The 21,176-nt window shown below is 50.6% G+C and overlaps 1 protein-coding gene across 1 annotated transcript in view; it reads left to right on the top strand.

Moving 5' to 3' along the window:
* The window catches only part of GRIK4 (glutamate ionotropic receptor kainate type subunit 4), a 296,004-nt gene that overhangs the window by 219,084 nt on the left and 55,744 nt on the right, over positions 1–21,176 (top strand). The window contains exon 11 of the mRNA XM_069468807.1: positions 102–305. Within this exon, the coding sequence (XP_069324908.1) occupies positions 102–305 (204 nt within the window). The remainder of the gene's footprint in view (positions 1–101; positions 306–21,176) is intronic.

The raw sequence follows: 21,176 nt of genomic DNA, 5'->3' as shown, positions 1-21,176 counted from the left end.
TCCCCCATCTCCTCCCCACCCTGCACCCGGGCCCTCCCTATCACGTGTGGCTGGGACACCAGGGCTAAGATGAGAATGACAGCTGCCCAGTTTTGCTGCAGGAAAACCCGTATTTAATGCTGAAGGGGAACCACCAGGAGATGGAAGGCAATGACCGCTACGAGGGCTTCTGTGTGGACATGCTCAAGGAGCTGGCCGAGATCCTCCGGTTCAACTACAAGATCCGCCTGGTCGGGGATGGCGTGTACGGCGTTCCCGAGGCCAACGGCACCTGGACGGGAATGGTCGGGGAGCTGATCGCTAGGGTAAGGAGAGGACAGGTGATCTGGACCTGAGGGCGGGCTGGGAGGGATTGGAGGGGCAGAGACCTGTGCTATCTGCTCATAACCCTCTGTTTATTCAGTCGGTCACTCATGCATTCTTCACTTATTTGTCCATTCATTCCATAAACCTTCACTGGGCTGGCACTGAGCCAGGCGCTGGGGATGCACGTTGGTGAGTAATGCCACCATGATTCCTACCCAGAATATTTGACCTCTCCCAAGGTCAAAGTCACGGAGGGCTTGACCGAGGAATGCAGATTAGGGAGTTTCGGTTCCGTTTTAGGATAATCCAGGTGCTTCTTGTTTGTTCTGTTTATTTTGTTGATCATTAGCACCCTCTGGCAGAACTCGGACAAGCCCTGGAAGAATAGAACACACCCTTAGCTGACTTTGACCCTTGAAAGATGCTTTTGAGGGAGGCATGTCTAAATAACAGGGCCAAGGGATGGACGGGCAGTGGAGCTGGTCACAGTTACAGTTATTTTGTTACTTCTTGTATTATCTTCTGCTTTCATTAAATGTTCTTTTACACACCAAGGGCCAAGGTGCACTTGGAGCAGCTGTAGATTTTCAAGGCGAGTGTGGAGACTTGATTAAAAATGCAGGTGAGCATCATGGAGTGACAGTCATCTGCTAGGTTAGAGCAAGAGTAGACAAAGTTCTTCCAGGGGGAAATCTCCTGTTTTCTTTGTACACACTATTAACAACCGTAAAATTTAATTAAACCATTGCTAATTCACTGTCCATATTTCCATATCTGAGTTTTTATGATCAGGAGAGGAATGAGGGCCTATTGCAGAGAGCACAGACCTGGGTTCTTAGCGTGACCTTGAACCAACCCCTTCGTCTCTCTGGGGTGCGAAGAGCTCCTGCAGCTCCCCTGCATGCGCTGGTGTGTGAGGTGCTTTACCTGCATTATCTCTAATCCTCCTCTGAAAACACACCTTTCAGCTAGACGTCACCCCCACTGTACACATGCGCCACCTGCGGCGTGAATCACTTGTCCAGAGCCACACGTGTGGTGAGTGTGAGACAGAGCTGGAATTTGAGTCCAGATCCCCTTATTGATAGAACTACTATGATTTTAATTCTTTATATGTACCAAACTTGGAACATAAGATAAATTTAAAAAATCCTAGTCTTCAAGAATAAAAATATTAGTCGAGGTATTAAATAAGCAATCCTTGACAACGCAGTGTGGAAGGTTCTATGTAGATGAGCGCTATGGAAAAGAGAGGTAAGAGCTGAGGAGGGAGGATGCTTAGGAGTTCGCCGGGCAGTATGGACAGCATCTGCGACGAGCCGGCAGGGTAAAACAGCCAGCCGCGTTCAGGGAACTGTGCACGGCCCAGGGTGACTGGAGTCCAGAGGGAGCTGGCTCAGAGTGAGGCCTTGCTCGCAGACAGAGGAGGCTGGCAAGTCACAGAAGCCACAGCAGGCCTAGGGGGCCCCAGGGGACTGACATGGGGTGGGGATGGCAGGGTGAAGGCCTCAGCAGGGAGCCCTCTGTGGCCTTTGAGATTGACCCCATCATGCCGATGGTGCACATACTTAAGCAGAAAAGGATTTGCTGCTTTTCTCTACCGAATCTTCCAGACCCCCTCCTGGAACATTCTTCTTACGTGGATTCCACTGTGAAGGTGGCTCAGTAGTTAGGCCACAGAAAGCTGAACCGCCAGGCTTCTTCCTTCCCTTCTTGCTGATGTCCTCAATCACCTTGAGCCCATTTCTTCAGTCCCCTTGCGCTGCTTGGTGACGGGTGGGGTGACTTCAGGGATGGCAGTGTCAGTGCACAGCCATCTCCTTGTTAGCCCCCTAATGAGCTGTGACACGGACTGGCAGGAGAGGGAGAGGAGTCTGGGACTCAAGGACATGCAGCCACATACTGAGTGACTTGGGCAATCAGACGGGGATCTTAAAATTCACCCCAGATCGTCTTTCGAGCAAAAACACTGCTGCTTTGGTCTCATCAAGACTTGGCTACCTGACATTAACTAGGGAATTAGCCCTTTAATTCAATAAATATTTACTGAACACCTTCCACTGCTCTAGACGTTGGAAATGTAATGGGGGACCAAGTAAACATGGGCACTGCCCTCATGGCTCCTCCAGACTGGTGAGCGGGACAGAGGTCAATGAATGATCATGTTAATAAATAGTTCCATGCTGTGGCACGTGCAGGGCAGGCAGCGTGCAAGGGGTTGGAAGACGACATCTAGACGAGAGTGGGGCCAGCCTGGGGGTGCAAGGGCAGGGGAGGGAAGGCTTCCCTGGGGAACAGATACTGAGCTGACTTCTGAAGAGTGGGTGGGAGTTACCCGGACAGGGAGAAGGGAAGAGCTTTTCAGGGAGGCTGTGCGAGCGCCACTGGGGTTGGCCCTGAGCAGGAGTGGGTGATGCTGGGACCCCACCTTCCCCAGGTTTAAAGCTTTGTTATGTCTGCCAAGATGTTCCCCTAGGATTACAGTAGCCCCAAGGCCTGGATCCGTCCCCTTTGACCCCTTCCAAGCTGCACAGGAACATTTCAGAGGCTGTAACAGCAGAGGGTCCCCTGTGAGACTCTTGGGGCTATAGAATGTCCCAGCTGGAAGAGACCTTAGAGGTCACTGCATCTAAATCTGTCCCTTATACAGACGAGGAAGTGGAGGCTCAGGGAGGTTAAGTAACCTGACAAAGATCACACAGCTAGTAAGTTCAAAGCCAGCATTTAAGCCCTGGTCTGTCTGACTTCAGTGCTCATGATCTGAGAGGGCACAACTCTTGATGTTAGACAGACCTAAGCTACAATTTCACTTCATCCGCTTACTAGCTGTGTGTTCTTGAGCAAGTTATCTTATCCTTTTCACTGCTTCCCCCAAGGCTCCCGTGCTCATCTGCAAAGATTTTTTTTTTTTTTGTGAAGACTTAAAATAACGCACACACCCAGAGTACTTGGCATACAGGAAGTATAAGAGCTGTCTTAGGCCAGGCTCCCTAGAGAGCAGAGCCCAAGGTGAAAGCTTACCTGCTAAGTCAGGGAGTGCAATTCCAAGGCCAAAGCTGCAAAGGTGAGGGGAAAAGGGAATGTGACGGGCAAAGGGGATCATATGCAGGGGAGAGTGTCAGCGTACTGGCCATAGCTTTGTGTTAAGCACAGCCGATTGTCCGTCTGCATAGGCCTTGTGAAGCTGCTGTCCACTGCAGGAGGGGGAAACACACATCTGTGAGCCCCATCTCTCACCCTGGCCAAAGTTCACACCACAGGACATCACTCCATCACACTTCTAGGTTGTGCACCTGGACCCTCTGGCTGCCTTCAAAGATGTTAGATCCCAGGGCAGCAGTGACAGCACTCACAGAATGGGGTATCACGTGGGATGATCCAGCGAGTGGGTGTGAGACTCGACCCCCTCCCTCTGTGCAGCCCTGCGTGCCGCTGCGTGAGCCAGTGCAGCCCTGCTTACCAAGGCGTCCCCCGTATTCTCGCATCTCAGCAGCCTACAGAAGCCTCGGGGCTGGAGTCACACAGTGCACCGGGTGAGGTGACGCAGCACGAAGGGCCAACCAGAGCAGACACAGTGGGCCAGGCCAGCCCAGCGTGTGGAATGCCATGACGACAGGGCTGGCCACCACGGCAGTGACAAACCTGCCAAGCCTCCCTCCAGTGAAGACTGGAACTTCCTTTAGTGGATCACTAGAATGCAGTTGGTGCCAGGCCCTCTTCCTGGAGGGTGGTTGGTGACATTGAGAAGAAATCCTCATGGCCAAGCAAACCCAGGGGTGAGCATAAGCTGGTTTGGCCCAGGAGTGATTATTATTAGGCTCTTTTAGGGACAGCAGGCTGTCTCTAATGCCCCCTTCTTGTTCAAGGGGTATGTGTTTCCCAGTACAAAGAATGTTTCCCACTGCAGCAGGAGCTATAAACTTGATATAAAGCAGAAATTCCCCAACAAGGGGCTTGAGGTTGACCAAGGAATCTCTTTCTATGGAGAGTTTGAGAGATACAGTAGCTGCCTATATGTCTGAGTGATATGAATTGAAGTATAGAGGCCTGGGGTTATCTCCACTGGAAGTTCTAGAGCCTCAGTCTTTTTACATCTGTCATCACCTGTTTACCTGAGATGGTGGGTGCTGCAGTTGGACTGTGTCCCCCTAAAGTTCACATGCTGAAAGTTTAATCCCCAATGCAACAGTATGGGGAGTTGGGGCCCAATAAGAGGTGAGTGGGTCGTGAGGGCCCTCCCCCAATGAATAGATTAATGTTATCATGTGAGCATGTTAGTTACTGCAAGAGTGGGGTGTTATAAAGTGAGTCAGGCCTCTGGTGCCTCTGTCTGTCTCATGCTCTTACTTCGCCTCTCACCTGCCACCATGGGTGACCCTGACCAGCTTCTAGCACCGTGCTCTTGGACTCTAGAACTGTGAGCCAAATAAACTTCAATTGTTCATAAATTTCCCAATCTTGGTACTCTGTTATAGAAGCAGAAAACAGGCTAGGAGAGTGGGCTTGGACACATGGTTTATTAGTTGTGGAGGAGCATCCAAGCATGTTTTCTGCATAGGCATGAAGATCACTGTCTTTTGTTATAATCCCATTAAAAGAGGGAGTGCAGCTGGAGCAAAAGCAAGTGGATTCATACACATTGGACCAGGGCTGTGTCTGGGTAGTGGAAGTGAGAAGGACGGCTGTTTGGGAGGCTCTCGGGTTTGGAGAGCCCTGGTTGGCTCCGTTGCAGCTGAGCCCACGGCAGGCCTGCACGGCAGTGGTGGTGTGTCTTGGTGGAGTCGTACTTGGCAGAGGGAGGATACAGACTGGAGTATCCCCAGGACCAGTCTCGGGGCCCGCCTGTGTCATGCCAGCACATTTATGTGAAGTGAGTTCCTAATTGAAATTGTTCAAGGTGTTCAGATACAAAGTGAATAAATAGTCCCTAGCCTCAAGGAGGCCACCTTTCGATGGGGGCCAGATGGAGAAAAAGCAGGTGAGAAGGACGACAATGGGAAGTGCAGTGAGAAGACAGCGGGAGGAGCTCTGAACTCTGCCTGTGACACCTGGGAAAGGCACCTGTGGGAGGTGATGCTGAGCCTTATGGACTTATGGATGAGGAGACCGTGGCCATCTAAAGGACGGACGAGGAGGGAGAAGGGCTGGCAGGGAGGGAACACGTTTCCAAGGCATGGGGACATGAGGGTGCAGGGTGGCTTCAGTTTCAGGAACTGCAGGTAGGGTGGTCAGCCTGGAACAGAGCATGGTGGGAAATGAGGGCGGCAGCTGGGCCACAGTCATTGAGAAGGCCTGCTGGAGCTGCCGTGGAACTCAGGAGGGCAGGCGGACCAGACTGAAGGTGGGGAACCGGGTGGAAGGCTTTTGTTGCAAGAGATGATGGGAACCAAAAGTAACTGGGGAGTTAGAGGAAGGTACAGATTCAAAGGCTATCTTTAAAGGTAATAGTTTTTCTTTTATATAGAGGTATACATGCTTTTTGAAAGCTATATAAAGTTTAAAAAACTGAAAATTATTTATAATTCCTATGTATTCCTATGTATTCCTTTGTATTAATCTATGGTTAATATCTCTGTGTCAGACATTCCAATATTTTTTTTTGGTTTATAGGAGCTTTTAATGTTTATATAAGTCTGATAGGAAAACTTTTTATGAAGAAACATCCAAATTCCTAGAAAATAAAGAAATTACATATCTAACATCTTTAGGTCATTAAATGTGAAATATCTTCTTGATATTTGAAATATCTTTCAAGTATACTTTGAATCAAAAGAGGAATTTATTATATTTCAAGCAAGAAACAGTACAATCAATCAAAGTATGCTTTTTTAATGAAAAATATGTAAAAATGGGATCCTACTCTATGTACTATTGTGTAACCTGTTGAAAACTGTTTAATAGCTAAATCGTCAGGACTCAGTGGATGGGGAACGAGAGAGGGGGATGACAGCAGGATGACTCCCAGGTTTCCACCGTGACATCTGGACGGTTGGTGGTACCTGGCATTGAGGTGGAAGATTCAGGAGAAAACCAAACAGGCCTAGGAGGAGAGAGGGGTGTGAATTTAACTTTGGAAATGGTAACTTTGCCTTTTGGACATCCAGGCAGAGATGTTCAGCAGAGAGTTGGCTCCAGTAGGCTCCAGTAGGTGAACAGGTAGGTGCTCCTGAAGACCCAGTAGGAAAGGAGCCACCTACAGAGAAGGGCACACGTTCAAGAGGGAGGAAGAGGAGAGCCTGTGAAGGCTACAGAAAGAGAAGGAGTAAAGAGGTTTTCCACCTCTTGAGAGGAGGTCCAGAAAAGCATCCCTCAGATTAAAGAATGCGGTCATTGGCAAGAGCAGGGTCAGTGGGTGGCCGGGCTGAGAGCCTATTGCAATGGCTGAATCAGCAGCTTGGGAAGTGGTCTTTAAAGGCACGTAGCTCATTTGAGGAAGCACAATGAAGGGTTGTAGCTAGAGGGAGCTGTGGAGCTGACTGGCTGTAATGAAACGCGAAATAGCTCAGAATTGAGAATGCATCCCCTATGGTTTGGGGAAATGCAGGGACAGTCATGTGGCTAGAGCAGTGTCAGAGCTGGGAGTGTCAGTAAGAGGAAGGCAGGTGGAGGGTGGAGGTGCAGCAGCGCGAAAGGGTTTTGGAGACACTAGCACTTCTCCCCGCAGCAGCTGACTGGGACCCACTGCAGTCAGGCAAGTTTCATTCCGGGCATTGTCTTGGTAACCCTTGACATTTGTGCAGTGATTTAATGTCCACAAACTGCTGCCACAAGCATTAGCTCTTTTATCCTTCACAACAGCTCTATGAAATAGGTGTTATTATCCCATTTTATAGCCAAGAAACCTGAGGCTTCAAAGTACAAAATGGTCCACCCAGGGTCCCACAGCCAGTGAGTGGCAGAGGTCCAGTTAAATTTAGGCACCTGAGTCCAAGTCCATGACAGCATGTGGCCTCTCCCTGCTGGAATTACAGCCTCATGTCCCTCCAGCCACATTGCCCTCCGTTGGCATTAACTTCTGCGATGTCCTTCTGGGCAGATGATTTGGAGGGTGCATAGAACTAGATGCCCAAGTTCAGCTCTGGCCCATAAAGAGACTGTACTTCATCTGTCAAGCGAGAGAGCCAGAGAGTTGACCTCGAGGACCGCTTCTGCTCTCACTGTGGGTGTGGGAGGCGTTCTTGGCTAAGTGCTGAGCTCTGGTGCCCTGGAAGGGGAGAAGCTGCATTTCACGTCTTCGGATCCCTGCTTGGGAGAGAGTAAAGCATATTTAGGAAGAGCTAGAGCCCCCCTCTAGCTTCACAATTCGGAACACAGGACCCTGTTGGCATTCTGCTCCATGTTGGCAGAATGGCACTTTTAAGTTCAAAGAGAAAAGGGGCTTTGGAAGGCTTAGATTCAAGGCTCGTAAGCCTTGGACATCAAATAGCTCTTACCAATGACATTTTGATGAATTAAGTGTAAATGAAGCTGAAATGCCTCATTCCATTTCCCCTCCGGGGCTCCTGGGAGAAAGGATTGTGGAGGGAGTTTGCCAGCGATCCGGTGGGGTGGGCAGCCCATGGCCTCTATCTACTGGGAAGCTTGTCCAGAGACGTTTTGCTGAACTAAAAAAAAATATATACAGCTAGTCCCCTGGGATCACTTTTCACCTTGAGCCAGCGACTATTTTAACTGCAAATAGGTCACAAAATTCCATTCAGCGTTCTTTAAAATAAAGATACTGATCCAGGGGCCGACACTGAGTGTGCGGCTCTGTCCCCGTGTGACAGCCAAGCTCAGAGACAGCTTTGCTCTACCTTCCCCACTAAGGCTGAGTTCTGCATTGACTCCAATCAGGAAGACACGGGCTTCGATTCTAATTCAATGATTCATTCATTCATCCAAGTGCCTAGTTTCTGACAAGTACCACTTGGATGTGAGGCATTGCCCATGAGGAGTTCAAGATCTACTCAAAGAGACAGACAGGAAAACCAGGAATTACTGTGTAATTCACACACAATGAGTGTGACTCACGCTATATTGATAATGGTAATAATTATGGTAATAGTAACAATGGGTGGCATGTATTAAGTGTTTCCCACGGGCCAGGCACTGTTCTGAGCGCTTCACTGTATTAACTCAGTCCTCACAATAAGCAAGTGTTACAGATGAAGTCCCCATCGCAGGTAAGGGTCAAAGTCACATGAGTAGTGAGTGGCAGGGGTGGCTTTGATAGAAGCTGAGCAGGGTATGGTACGGGAATAGGAACAGGGAAGGGCTCACCAAGGAAACAGCGGTTGAGCAGAGAGTTGAGGATCGAGAAGGATCGTCTTGATAGAAAAGGACATTTTAGGTGTGGTGGATGCTGAGACACAGACGGGCAGTGCCGTGGGGGCAATGCATGGGGTGAGGGGAGAACAGGGCTGCAGGCAGGGGCCAGTCGTGGTGGGATCGGTATGTTTGGATATTTAAACCACGTCCAGAGGGCGAGTGGGAGCTATCCAAGAGCAGGTGGTTTGTTTGTTTTATTGAAAGAGGGGAGTGGCATGATTGGCTTTGGTTCTAGAAGGTTACTCTAGCAGGCGAGAGGGGACCGGAGAGGAGGTGGGAAGACCAGATGCAGCTTCACTCATCAAACAGCTGTCCGTGACCGAGAGGGTGGGATGGGGCCTGGACTGGGCAGTGACAGTGAGGACGCCAGGACGGGATGACAGCAGTGTGGAGATTTCAGCGTCCAGGACAGAGGGTGGGGGGAGCGTCCCTTTCACAGAGGCTTTTAAGCGTGGCTTAAGGTCACCCTGCTTCCCAGGGGAAGAGGGATGGGCTGTTTGACCCTGGGAAAGGTCCTTTCTGGAACGGCTTCCTAAGAGATGCGTGCCAAGTGGTGATTCCTGCGTACAGCTCGCTGAGACCCGGGAAGGAGCAAATCCATCTTGCCTGGCTCATTATTCACGGGCACTTGAGAACAAAAGGGCCAGAGCCGTGGCCTGTACGTTGGTCACAGCCGCCTTCGCTGTCCCTGCCCCTTCGGCCCCTCCCTTTGCAATACTGCCTCGTGTTGAGTTCCCTAAAGGTTCTTTTCTGTCACTGGAGTCCTTTCACTCACCTGATAAAAAGCCGATGAAAGCAGTTGCATGGCTGTAGCCACTGTCGCTTTCTCCTGAGATGACCGTGTTGGCTGCCACAGCGCGCCCGGCCCTCCCCTCGCTCCCACTCTTGGTTGCCTCCCCTCCCCCCGCAGGACCGAGGAGGACAGTCCCCAGGAGGTTGCAGCTGGGGCCCCCGCCCTGCAGCCTGCCATCCGTGCGAGCCCAGCCGACACCTGCTTCAGTGGGGAGCTCGGCCGTGCTTTAGGCTTTCTCCTCCCACGGCTTCCCTTGGCTCTGTAGAGGACCAGAATGGGGACTCATCTGCTCCAGATACTTGGTCACTTCCTTCCTAGTTCAAAGCTGAGCCACCAGGAGAGAAAGGAGGAGAAGGGGTAGGGGACCGATAGCTCCTGACAAGGCCAGACACCATGTGGGACCCTCACATGGCCCATGAGGCAGGATTATGACCCCATTCCACAGCTGACGACGTGGAGGCTTGGAGAGTCTTGTGATTAACCCAAGCTTAGACACACAGCAAGTGGCCAGAGCACAGACTCGTGCCCTGTTTAGACCCCAATCTTACGCTCTCCTCACTGCACCAAAGGGACGTGTGAGAATTGGTGGCTGAAGCAGGGATTCTGGTTGCATCTTCCTGTTTGCTGCATCTACTTGCTAGAATAACGGGGAGGAAGGAGTGGGCTGGTCCGGGAGAACGGTAATAAGGGAGGTGGCTCCGAGTGGCCAGTTTGAAAGGGACACTTGGCAGAACTTTATGTCTTCAGCCCCCTTATCTGGCCGGTGGGTGTTATTCTCACCACCTCCTTTTTACAGACTAAGACAACAGCCCTGAGACGCTAGCATCTGGAAGTGCCAGGATTTGAAACTAGATCCCTTTCTTTTAGGAAATTTCCCACTAAAAGGGCAGATTGATGTGAGCAGAAATCATTTTAACGAAGTCATACGGGATATGCACTGTATGGGAAACACCAAAGCTCATCCTACTGAGACAGGGGGGCAGGAGGCATCGGTGACTTGTGAATGGCAACTGCCGCAACGGACTCTTGGGGGAAGTAAGACTGGCAGCTCCTCGAGGGAAGCACAGTGTCTTACTCATCTTGACATCCTCATGCACCTAACACAGTGCCTGAAACACAGGGAACTGTTAACACAGGTTGAGCGTCTCTAATGCAAACATCTGAAATCCAAAATGCTCCAACATCTGAAACTTTTTGAATGCCAACATGATGCCGCAAGTGGAAAATTCCACACCTATCACCGTGAAAGGTTGCAGTCAAAATACAGTGAAAACTTTATTTCATGCACAAAATTATTAAAAACGTTGTATGAAATTACCTTCAGGCTGTGCGTCTAAGGTGTATATAGGACATAAATGAATTTTCCATTTAGACTTGGGTCACATTCCCAAGATATCTCATTATGTATATGCAAATATTCCAAAATCCAAAAAAGAAAACTCTAAAACCAGAAACCCTTCTGGACCCAAGCATTTCAAATAAGGGAGACTCAACCTGGTAGTTCCTTGAATCATACGGGGACAAGGGATGGTGTAGTAAGTATTCCTTGCATAAACCTAGGACGAGCTTTCTCTGGCAGGTTTATATCAACCCAACTGTCAGCCTAAGGCTTAGAAAATCAAGCGTTCAATTTATTAATCTGTCAACAGACAATGATTTAACACCTACTATGTGTCAGTCATTGAGCTAAGGGTGTGGGGTAAAAGGACAAATCGGGTTTGGGTCTGTCTTTGAAAACTTACAGACTAAGTGTTGTGAAGGTAGGAGAAGTATAGACATGTAAAGAAATATGTATAGGTGTGAGGCTGTCTATAGCGGCTCCCCAAGTAGGGCAGGACTAAAGAATGCCATTGTAACTCCACCTGTGAAGGTGCACGGCTTAAATCCTATTTCCCGGAGAGCAGTCTCGAGCGGTTCCTTCTCTGGGATAACAGAACATGAGGCCCAGAAAAAGCCCACCGCAGACTCAGGAAAAGACCTCAGCATTTTTCCTGCCCAGCTTTGGATGCCTGTGCCGGTTGTTTTCCACTGAAGGAGCTGCTATGGGGGGTCACGAAGGGTTTGCAGTTCAGTTAGGTTCAGAGCTCCCTCAGTAGCATCAGACTGGGAACTCCTCCAAACCCCATGGGCGCATACAAGCAGCCTGGGAAATTTGTCACAAGGCTCACTTCTTGGGAATAATTTCCACATTCCCCATTGAGTTTCAGCTGTTAAGGGAAGCGAAGGGTCTGCAAAAGAAATGAAAATGTATTAATTAAGGCATCTGAAAGCCTTCTAAGAGATTGGCTTGCTGTTAAGCAGAAGAGACAGGCAGTAGTGAATTGATTTGGGTCAGGGGCAGGAAAGGAAGCTACAGACAGTGGTATCTTAATGTCTTCTAAGAATACTCTAGGCCTGGTTGCCATCCACGCAGCAGAGGTGAGGACGGTACCTGTAGGCTTGACCATGTACCAGGCACTTGTCTGAGGTCGGGGATGCATTCAAGGGCCCCAGTGCAGCATGCAGGGGCTTCGCTACTGCCTTGTTCACCAAAGGACGTCCTCATTCATCACCCAGTTTTAAGAATTCAGCTTCTGATTCTTCCCCAAGCCTGAGTCTCCAAGGCTGCTAAACCTGGTTCTTGCACTCCCCTCCTCCCTAGGAGTAAGGATCCCATCCCTGAGCCTGGGGCTATTACCCTAATTATCCTGCTCATGTACTTCCCATCCTCTGCTAATCTTGCCTGCCCCTAGATGCATTGATTCCATATTGCTGGTGGCTTCAGGTTGAATACGACACAATTCTTACTTTCACAGAGCTCACGTTCTATATACATAGAACCTCCAAGTACAGTTGTGCAGGTTGTATATTGTGAAAGGAGGCTGGATCTCAGTTCTGACTCTACTCACCAAGCAGGTGCTCTGGTATGGGGTTGTATCCACTTACAGATTTTTTTTTTTCCTATAAAGATGCCTCTGCTTGCCAATCCACGTGCCCACTAAGTCTGCTAGGAAGCTCAATTGTTATAATTCATATAATGGCCCCAACTAAACTGGGAATGAGGCCCAGTATATAAAAATAGTATGAGACCATAGCATGTGGTATATGCAAAATGGAATCATGTGCAAAATTCTATGGGAGCACAGAGAAGAAAGGAAGTATTTCAGCACGAGGGAGCCAGGCAAGGCTTCGGAGCATAGCTAATGAGAATTGTCGCTACTGTTTATTGAATACCTACTACGTGCCAGGCATTTATCATGCACCATTTCATCTCTACACAACAATCTTACGAGATAAATATTATTATTCACATTTTATAATGGAGACACTGAGGTTGACTTCAGCTTAACAGAGAGGCTAACTCAGGGTCACCCGGCTAACAAGTGATTGATCTGGAATTCAAAGCCAAGCCTGTCTGACATCAAAGTCCACGGTTATTCTAACACACTGTGATGCCTCTCAGGGAAGTAACAGTCAAGTTGGACCTTGACAGACACGTAGGAATTTGACAAGCAACAAGGGGCACAGAGCTGCGGGCAGAGGGAACTGAGTAGGGTCTGAAATATGAGACGTGTTTAAGGAACATGAATAGTGTGATGTGGCCACATCCAAGGTTGAAGGGAGGTCATGAGCTTGAGGTGATGCTGAAAAGGCGAGTCTAGGTGGGTTGTGATGATCACCGCAAGGAGCTGGAACTTCATTCTAATGATAATGGAGAATCACTGGCATTTTTAAGCAGGGGAGTGATATGATTAGATCTCTGATGTAGCAATAAACTCTAGAGCAGTGGTTCTCCAAGTGTGATCCTTGAACCAGCAGCATCTGCAGCACCTGGGACTTGTCGGAAATCCAAATTCTGGGGCCCCATCCAGACCTGCTGAATCAGGAGCTCTGGCGCGCAGCCGGGCGGCGTGTGGTTTAGCAGGCCTCCGGGCGGTGCTGATGCGTGCTCAAGTCTGAGAACCACCGAGGCCCGACGCAGCTTGAGTTTGAGAACGCCGGTGCCCAGTGCAGTTTAGAGGATGGATGGAGTGGAAAATAACTGGAAGCAGAGAGACCAGTGCGGAGGCTACTGAATAATTCAAAGGAGGGTGGACGCCGGTGGCAGCAGTCAGTGGAGCGGCGGCGGCGGTGGTGGATGAAACAGGCGTTTCAGGGCTGAAGTGGACGGGGCTTGGTTGCCGGACGGGGAGACGGCCGGGGAGGGTAGGGGAGGGCAGACTCCAGGCTGACTCCTGGTCTCTGTTTGGGATGACAGATGGATGAGGAAGTCATTAGTGGCACATGGGAAGGTGGCAAAGATGAGGAGTAGACGACATGGATACAGGAAGGTGGTAGGAAATGGGGTTGAGGAAGGCCAGCGAGAGCGCAGAGCCGGCCTGAGCTCCGTTTGGAAGTTGTCGGCATGCGGATGGTGGTAAATGGGAGGAATACGCTCACCTCTGTCCTCACACCCCTCCCCTCCCTGCTGGTCACCCAGGTACAGATCCCTGCTCTGCCCGTTATGAGCTGTGTGGACTTGGACAAGTCACCCAGCTTTCTGAGCCCTCCAGGGCCTTCATCCTCAAAATGGAAATGATGGTGCCCACCCCAGGTTATCACGAGAAATAAACGAAATCTCATACCCCAGCCTGGCACTTTGTAGCTGTTCAGTGAGTGTTAGCGCCCTCCTCTCCTCCCCCCTTCACATGAGGCTCTGCCTGCACTTCCCCTCCTGGCCCGACACTCACTTCCTCAGCCTCCCGCCACCTGTCCCCAAACACATGCACACATGTCCACCTGCTCCCCCGTGACGTGCTCATCCAGGTCCTGGGCCGTCCCTCTCCCGGCTGGCCTTGCCGTGTCTGGGGACCACAGCAGCGTAATCCATCAACCCAGAACCGATGCACCACGTGTCCAGTCTTGATCCTCCCGTGGGAGGCCCAGCAGCCTTCCAAGGTCACGTGCAGCGGTGACCTGCTGCGCTGTTCCGAGCCCCCTCTTCTTGCCCTCTGCAGGTAAAGGGGACACAGGGGCTTAGAGGAAAATATTTAGAGTTGGAAGCTAGAGTCTGTCCCTGAACCTTAAATTAGTGCCTGAATCTTCCTGGGCTGCCCTTGGCTCTGCCGTCACGTGAGCATGACCGTTTCCCCCGTGCCCTGCCTCGCCTCTGCCGCAGTTTCACCCATGTCCCCTCAGTCTGGAAGAACTAACCACGAGCCCACAGGCCCGCATCTCGCTCACGTGTCCTCACTCTCTGTGCTCCCCACCACTGGCCTTATCTTGGCTCCGTGGGCACAGCTTACTCAGTTCCAGCATTTGGCCTTTGCCTTTGCTCCTCCTTCCATCAAAGTCCTCAGTCTGCTGTTTCCATCTCACTGTCTACGTCTAAGCCAGGTGCCGCCTCCTCTGAGAAGCGTTCTTTTTCTGCCCTCCCAAAGGATCCCCGTCCCCTCTGCCTGTCACTTTCTCCCACATTACCCTGTGTTACTGTCCTCAGAGAAATTATCACCATCTAAAGTCATCTTGCTTATTACGGGACTGTTTGTGGACGTCTGTCTCCCTTCACTAGAATGTCAGTTCCCTGCGACCAGGAACTACGTCTGTCTTCTTCATCCCTGTGCTGGTAGTGTCTGCAGTGGCCTCGGTATACAACAGCACTCAGCCATTATGGGATGGATGGATGCTGTGAAGGCGTGTGTAAGAGAACTAACCATTACTGCCCTTGGCCCCCAGGAACTTAGAGCCTGGAAAGAACAGCCAGTGCGGAGAACAAGCTGTAGGTTTTGGGAAGACCTCCTCAACTAGCAACAGGGAAAGCAGGCAGCAGCCCAGATGTGCTGGTGCGTTCAGCAGGTCGGGGCTGCGGGAGATGGTTGTTTTCTCTGTGGCTGCCCTCGCGTGGCAGCCGTGGGGCTGCACGCCCTTCCTGCAATCGCTGCCCCCTGCTCCGGGCTCTGCCTCCCCAGCTCCCCCCAGCCAGGCCTCCCGCTCTCCCCACTGCATGCTCCACCCTGCCCCACCTCCCACCCTAAGATTATCTTGAGAAAGAAGAACGTAAGCACCTCCACCCTCCTTCTTCTCCCCACGGGCTGGGAAGGTCCAGGGTGAGTTGCCTGACTCTAAGATTGACCCCCAGTCTCCTGTTTTGTTCCCCAAGTCACAGCGACTTCTCTCTCCTCTCTTTAAGCTTTAGTTGGCCTAACTGAGCATCTGCTCAGCCCCTACCACGCACACATTACGGCCCAGCTGCCTTTGGAATAAATCTTCTCCGTAGAGCTCGCTGGCTGTGCTTCCCTGAGTTTGTGTGCTGGTGAGGAGAGGCGACAGCAAGCTGCACATCATGGAGTGGCTCCCATGCCACCCATCTGGACTTGAACGTCACCATACCCAAGGCTCCCATGCACTGTGCTCAACCCTGTGGCTCCCAATGTGACCTTCTGCTGGTCCCTTGGCTGGAAATTGCTCCACAGATAGTAATGGGCACATTTCTACGTGCCAGATACAGTACCAATAATTGCTTTACAAATATTATCTCATTTAATCTTTAAACAACCTTATGGAATAAAAAGTATTATTGTCCCCATTTTAGAGATTATAAAACTGAGGCTCTGAGGCTAGCGAGCTTGTCCAAGGTCATGTGGCTGGGAAGTGGCAGAATTAGGATTCAAACTCGGATTGGTCCACGGTGTGCTCTGCGGTGCAGAGCCATCCCCAAGCACTCCCCACGTCTCGCCTCCCTAGAGGTACCTCCGTTTTCCGATCCAGGTGCTTTGGCTCCCGCCCTTCCCCTGCAGGCAGGTCCTGCTCATTCTCTGCCTTCCTGTGAGTAAATAAGCCTGCTTTAAAAATTCCAAATGTGGCACTTCCCTCTGTCCCTTGGCCATCGCTCACCAGAAGGGCTCATGGTGTTCAGTGTGCTCATTGCCTGGCTTGGCCTTGCTGGTTCACAGTTCCTGGCCAGAATCGCTATATGCTCTGGGGGCTTATTCACACATCATCTTTCTTGCCACCCTCTAGCTTGTCAGAAGCCACTGACATCTTACCATTTGTCAGCACGAGAGCCAGGCCTGGCTCAGTCGTGCCAGCGATGGTGTTGGCGGCTAGGGAGGCAGCCATCCAAGAGCCTGTTTATTCCTCTCTTTCCGGAACCTGTGGGATCATTCCTTGTCTTCTGCAGCCCTCAGATAGGCTTCCTTGCTTGATGACAAACTCCTGTCCCAGTTGCACTGACATTTGCCATTTAGGTAACAAAACAAAGGCCCAGACCCTTTGAAAGGGCAGCATGTAGTCTGGTCAATGAACTTGGCCTGCTCAGAAAGACCCGTACCACACAGATCCCTATCCACATCCGGAGACACCCTGAGCAGACCTGCCGGGCCCCGGATGGCAACAGAGCAGTGGACCAGAGGCCTGGCGGGCTGCCAGGAGGGGCAAACAGTGGGGCTTGGCCGGGAGGTAAAAACAGAGTGTCGGTGTGGTCGGCAGGTCCAGCGAGTATGCAGGCCGGTGTCAGTCTGGCAGGCAGCAAAGGGGAGTCAGTAGGAGCAAATCAAGTAGGAGGGCTCAGCCTTAGAAACCGCCCCCAGGCAGAACGGTGCAGCAGAGGCCCGGACTCTAGCACTCCAGGAAATAGAGGATAGAGGCAGGATGCCAGGGTCAGGAACAGCATAATAATAACAACAGCTGTAAACATGCGTTGAGCACTTACGCTGTGCTAGGCCCTGGACGTTAGCTCGTTTAATCCTCACAACAGACCCATGAAGTGGAAACTGGTACCATTCATACTTTACTCATAAGAAAACAAGTTCAGAGAGGTAAGTAACCTGCCCCAGATCACACAGCTAGCCAGAGGCAGACTTAAACCCAGGGCTCTCTGATGGCTCTCTGGCCTACCAGCTATAGATACTCCCGGGTGGTTCGTACAGAGCCCTGTGAGAGCATTGCTGTTGAATCTGGAACAGACTCTCCCCCATCCTGGGAGTTTTAGGACCTCTCTAGGGTAGGGGCTGGTGAGTCCTGAGGGTGATTATAGCTCCCAGCAGGGAGCGAGGCTCCCCCCAGACTTTGCCTGGTGTTCTCAGCAGGCAGAGTTGGCTGCCCTGGAAGTTTCACAGTCTGTTCAGCTGTTCGGACCAGAGGTGGGATCTGGGCTCTTCTCCATCCACATGTAAATGAAAATCCAGTTAGAACATCCAGATGTTCGTTTTACCCCTTCTTGAATTGGAAGGCGCCCAGATGTGTAAACAGAGATGCACAGGAGGCCCGTGTGCCTGAACTGCCTCTCCTGCGTGTGAGGTCACCAGATGTGGCACAGTCAGCACAGCCCCTGCAGCCCCCCTGTACCTTCCAGTCCCCTCCCCGTAGTCAACAGGGTGCTTAGTGGCAGGCTTAACAGTGGCCACTCTCTCTTCTGCTTGGGCAGACCACTTAACTTGAAAAAAATTTTTTTGTGAACTAGTCATATAGAAAAGTATACAAATCATAAATGTCAGCTGATGAATTGTCACAAAGGGGACATCCCTGTGTAAGCACCATCCAGGGCAAGAAATATACCATTACGCCCACCCTAAAGACCCCCTTGTCCCCACCCAGCCCTTCTCGTCGCCCTTTCACTCTCTCCTTCCTCCCTCCTTCCCAAAGGTAATTATTTTTCTGAATTTAACACCATGTAACTTGGTTGAGTCTCATTGTCCTGGTCTGTAAACTGGCCACAGCTGACCTTAACGGTTGTTGTGGGGCTCAGATACAATCTGTGAAAAATAACTTTGGGGATATTATTATTGATAGATATATGAGTCATGTCAACAAGGAAGAACACATCTCTGAAAGGGACCGAAAATACACTCCATCACCCAGGGAGAGCGGCCAAAGGTTTACGACTATGTCTCCACCTCTCTTGCTCAACACACGGCAGGGATCCCCGAGAGAATGCCCCGCTGCCCTTTGCAGCGGTTTCGACTTGTGCACATACAGATGAGATATGAGCAAAAGGCCAGCTGCTGTCCACGTCGTGGATCGGATTGGTCGGATCACTGCGGCCCTCCTGGGGCAGTGGGGCCGCTCAGGGGCAGGGCTTTGAGGCCAGGACGGGGCCCCCCTTCTGTCCAACAGGAGCCATAAGGGGTGTGGGCAGCAGTTGGCGTAGGAGGGGCAAAAGGGAGGCCTCTGGGAGCTCTCTATGGCTGTCAGCAATGCTCCCAGCAGTTGGTGATACTTTATTTCACCCGACAAATACAGTCCTAATAGCAGGCCTGTGAATCACACCATTCCTAATTACAGGGCTGACAAGCGGGAAGGAAGATGGAAGGAAGATTAAAGGAAGACAGCACCATGGGCTGGTGGTACTGTCAGATTCCCCCAACAGCAGAAGCCGCTTGCCCGAGCTTGCCTGAGTGTGCTTTGCACAGGCCCCGGACAGGCCTGGAGCCCACAGCCTTGTCATGGGTGTAGGCCGGCCAGGTCAGTGCAAGCCCCTGGTCATGAGGCCGGGGCTGCCACTTTGATCCCCACGTGGGTCAGTTAGATTTGCTCAATGTCAGCGCCCCATGCTGCGTCCCAGACCTTACCCAGCTGTTCTGGCAGCAGCAGGGATGGGAAATTGGCAGGAGAGGGTGGACGCCCCGGTAGACATTCAGTGTCTCTTATCATATGGCCTGTTGTGGGCCAGAGGTTTTGTCAATAAAAGGGGCATTTGGATTAGAAACGAGCGTGTCCTCCTGAAAACTCAGATAGGATTCTATTTCTTTTCTTCATTCAGTGTGTGAATTATTGGTCAGTCTTCAGAAAATCAGGTGTGACGGCAACAGCAGTGGTAGCAGTGATGCAAGGAAGCAAAACTCAGCCTCTCGGGGCTTCACCGGGGACGTCACAACCTGCCTAGACCCGAGCTCAGTTCTATGTCTCTTTCGCATCCCAACCACGTACGTGCTGTGTGACGTATGTGATGCATGTTGGTTTTCCAATCATGGGACTTTGTACTCTCTTCAAAACCTACATTGAATTTTCTGAAATAATAATTTTTTAAAAAGATAAAATTGAGGTTAATCCTTTAAGTTGCAACAAAATAATAATAAGCTGACCCTTCTGGAGCTTTTCCTATGGTCCAGGCACTATTCTAAGTGCTTTTCATATATTCATTCATTTAGCCATCACAACATACCTATGAAGTATGTATTATTACTGTCCCCATTTTCCAGATGAGGAAAGTGAGGTACGGAGACGTTAAGTAACTTGGCTGAGATTACATGGCTGGTAAGTGGCTGGGCTGGCCCTAGAGTGTGTGCTCTTAGTGAAAACACTCTACTCCAAAATTGTTTTCCCCAGTTGATAGCCAAGGTAAGAGAATAACATTAATTGAGCTCCTGTTTCTTGGGTTTATCTATTCATTCGATTGTTCCTTCATTCAACAAATATTTATTTAGTGCCTGCCACATTCCAGGCACGGTGCTAGACTCTGGAGACAGCAGGTGGATGAGGCAGACAGGAGGTCCCTGCCTCCCAGAGGCTGCACTCTAGACAATCAACAGGTAAATCAATACATAATAAACAAGACAATTTTAGCTCATGATTCTTTCTGTGATGAGAACAAAGCAGGGTGATGAGCCAGAGAGTGTCAGGAGGGGTCCCTAAGAGGGGCACGCAGGGAAGGTGGCTATGATGGCACCGTGTCTGGGCTGAGATCTGAGCACTGGGAAGCCAGTCGCCACACCAGGGCCGGGCAGAGGTTCGGGGAGGGGAAACAGTGAACGTGAAGATCCCAAGGTGGAAGTGACCTTGTCACGTTCGAGAACCAAGACAGAGGTCCACAGGCTAGGTAGAGTGTGGTGAGCACCTGCGGCCACCTGGTGGGCCATGGGAAGGAGTTGGGATTTTATTGTCCGTAAACTGGGAAGTCTCTGTGGGTTCTTTTCCTGAGGTCCACGCACACCCAGGGGTCTGAGGATAGCGTGGAAGTCCAGAAACTTAATCTAATTAAAAAAATTCAAACGGAAATGTAATGTTTCTTCAGTTATGAATGTGGGCAACAAAGCTTAGTGGCATTTACCACCCCTGTGACTTTGTCACCCATGGTGTTACTGTAGTGTCACTCTTAGACCCTCCTCCAGCTCTTATTATGTAAAGCAGCACATATGCCACTAAATCATAAAACTGTAAAAATATTTTGATGACTGTATTTCTGTGTAATCATTTAAAAATATTTTAAAAATAAGAGGTTCACAGACATCCCCAGACTGCTAACGGGGCCCATGGCACAGAAAGGTGAGGAAGGTGACGCAGAGAAGAATGGCATGATCTGCTTTGGCTTTCCAAAGACCTTTCTGGCTGCAGCGGGAAGAGGCAGGACTCCACGCGAGTTCTGGGGCCTCGGATTCAACCCTCCCAGCAGTCAGGAGAAGTAGGCATGATGTCGCCCATTTCAGAGATGGGGAAACCAGAGCTCAGATTGCAGATGACTTGCTCAGCTGGGAAACGGGATTCAAACATGCATCTGTCTGACCCCAAAGAACGAAAGGGTCTGTGGGCCCGTGGGGAGAGGTCAAAGGTAAACAATATCCACTCGGCCTCCTGACCCTTTCTGGGCCTCTGTGCCACACGGCTTCACCCACGAATGAACCGCCAACCCCTTCTTCCCTTAACTCTGGCTGTTTCCTGAAATCTGCCCTCATAGGCCAATAACACAGGCCTGTGCTGAGCCAACTAAATATTTCATGGGGATTTTAATTTAACTCTAAAGAAATTCATCCAACCCTGAGAGTAGACTGTAACCTCGAGAAGTAGCACCAGGGAGCACTTGGACCTACGAATG

The sequence above is a fragment of the Eulemur rufifrons genome, chromosome 6 (genome assembly GCF_041146395.1).
Source record: "Eulemur rufifrons isolate Redbay chromosome 6, OSU_ERuf_1, whole genome shotgun sequence".
Taxonomy (NCBI): Eukaryota; Metazoa; Chordata; class Mammalia; order Primates; family Lemuridae; genus Eulemur; species Eulemur rufifrons.
Note: the sequence above shows the minus strand (reverse complement) of the source record. Positions and strands in the feature narration are given on the sequence as shown.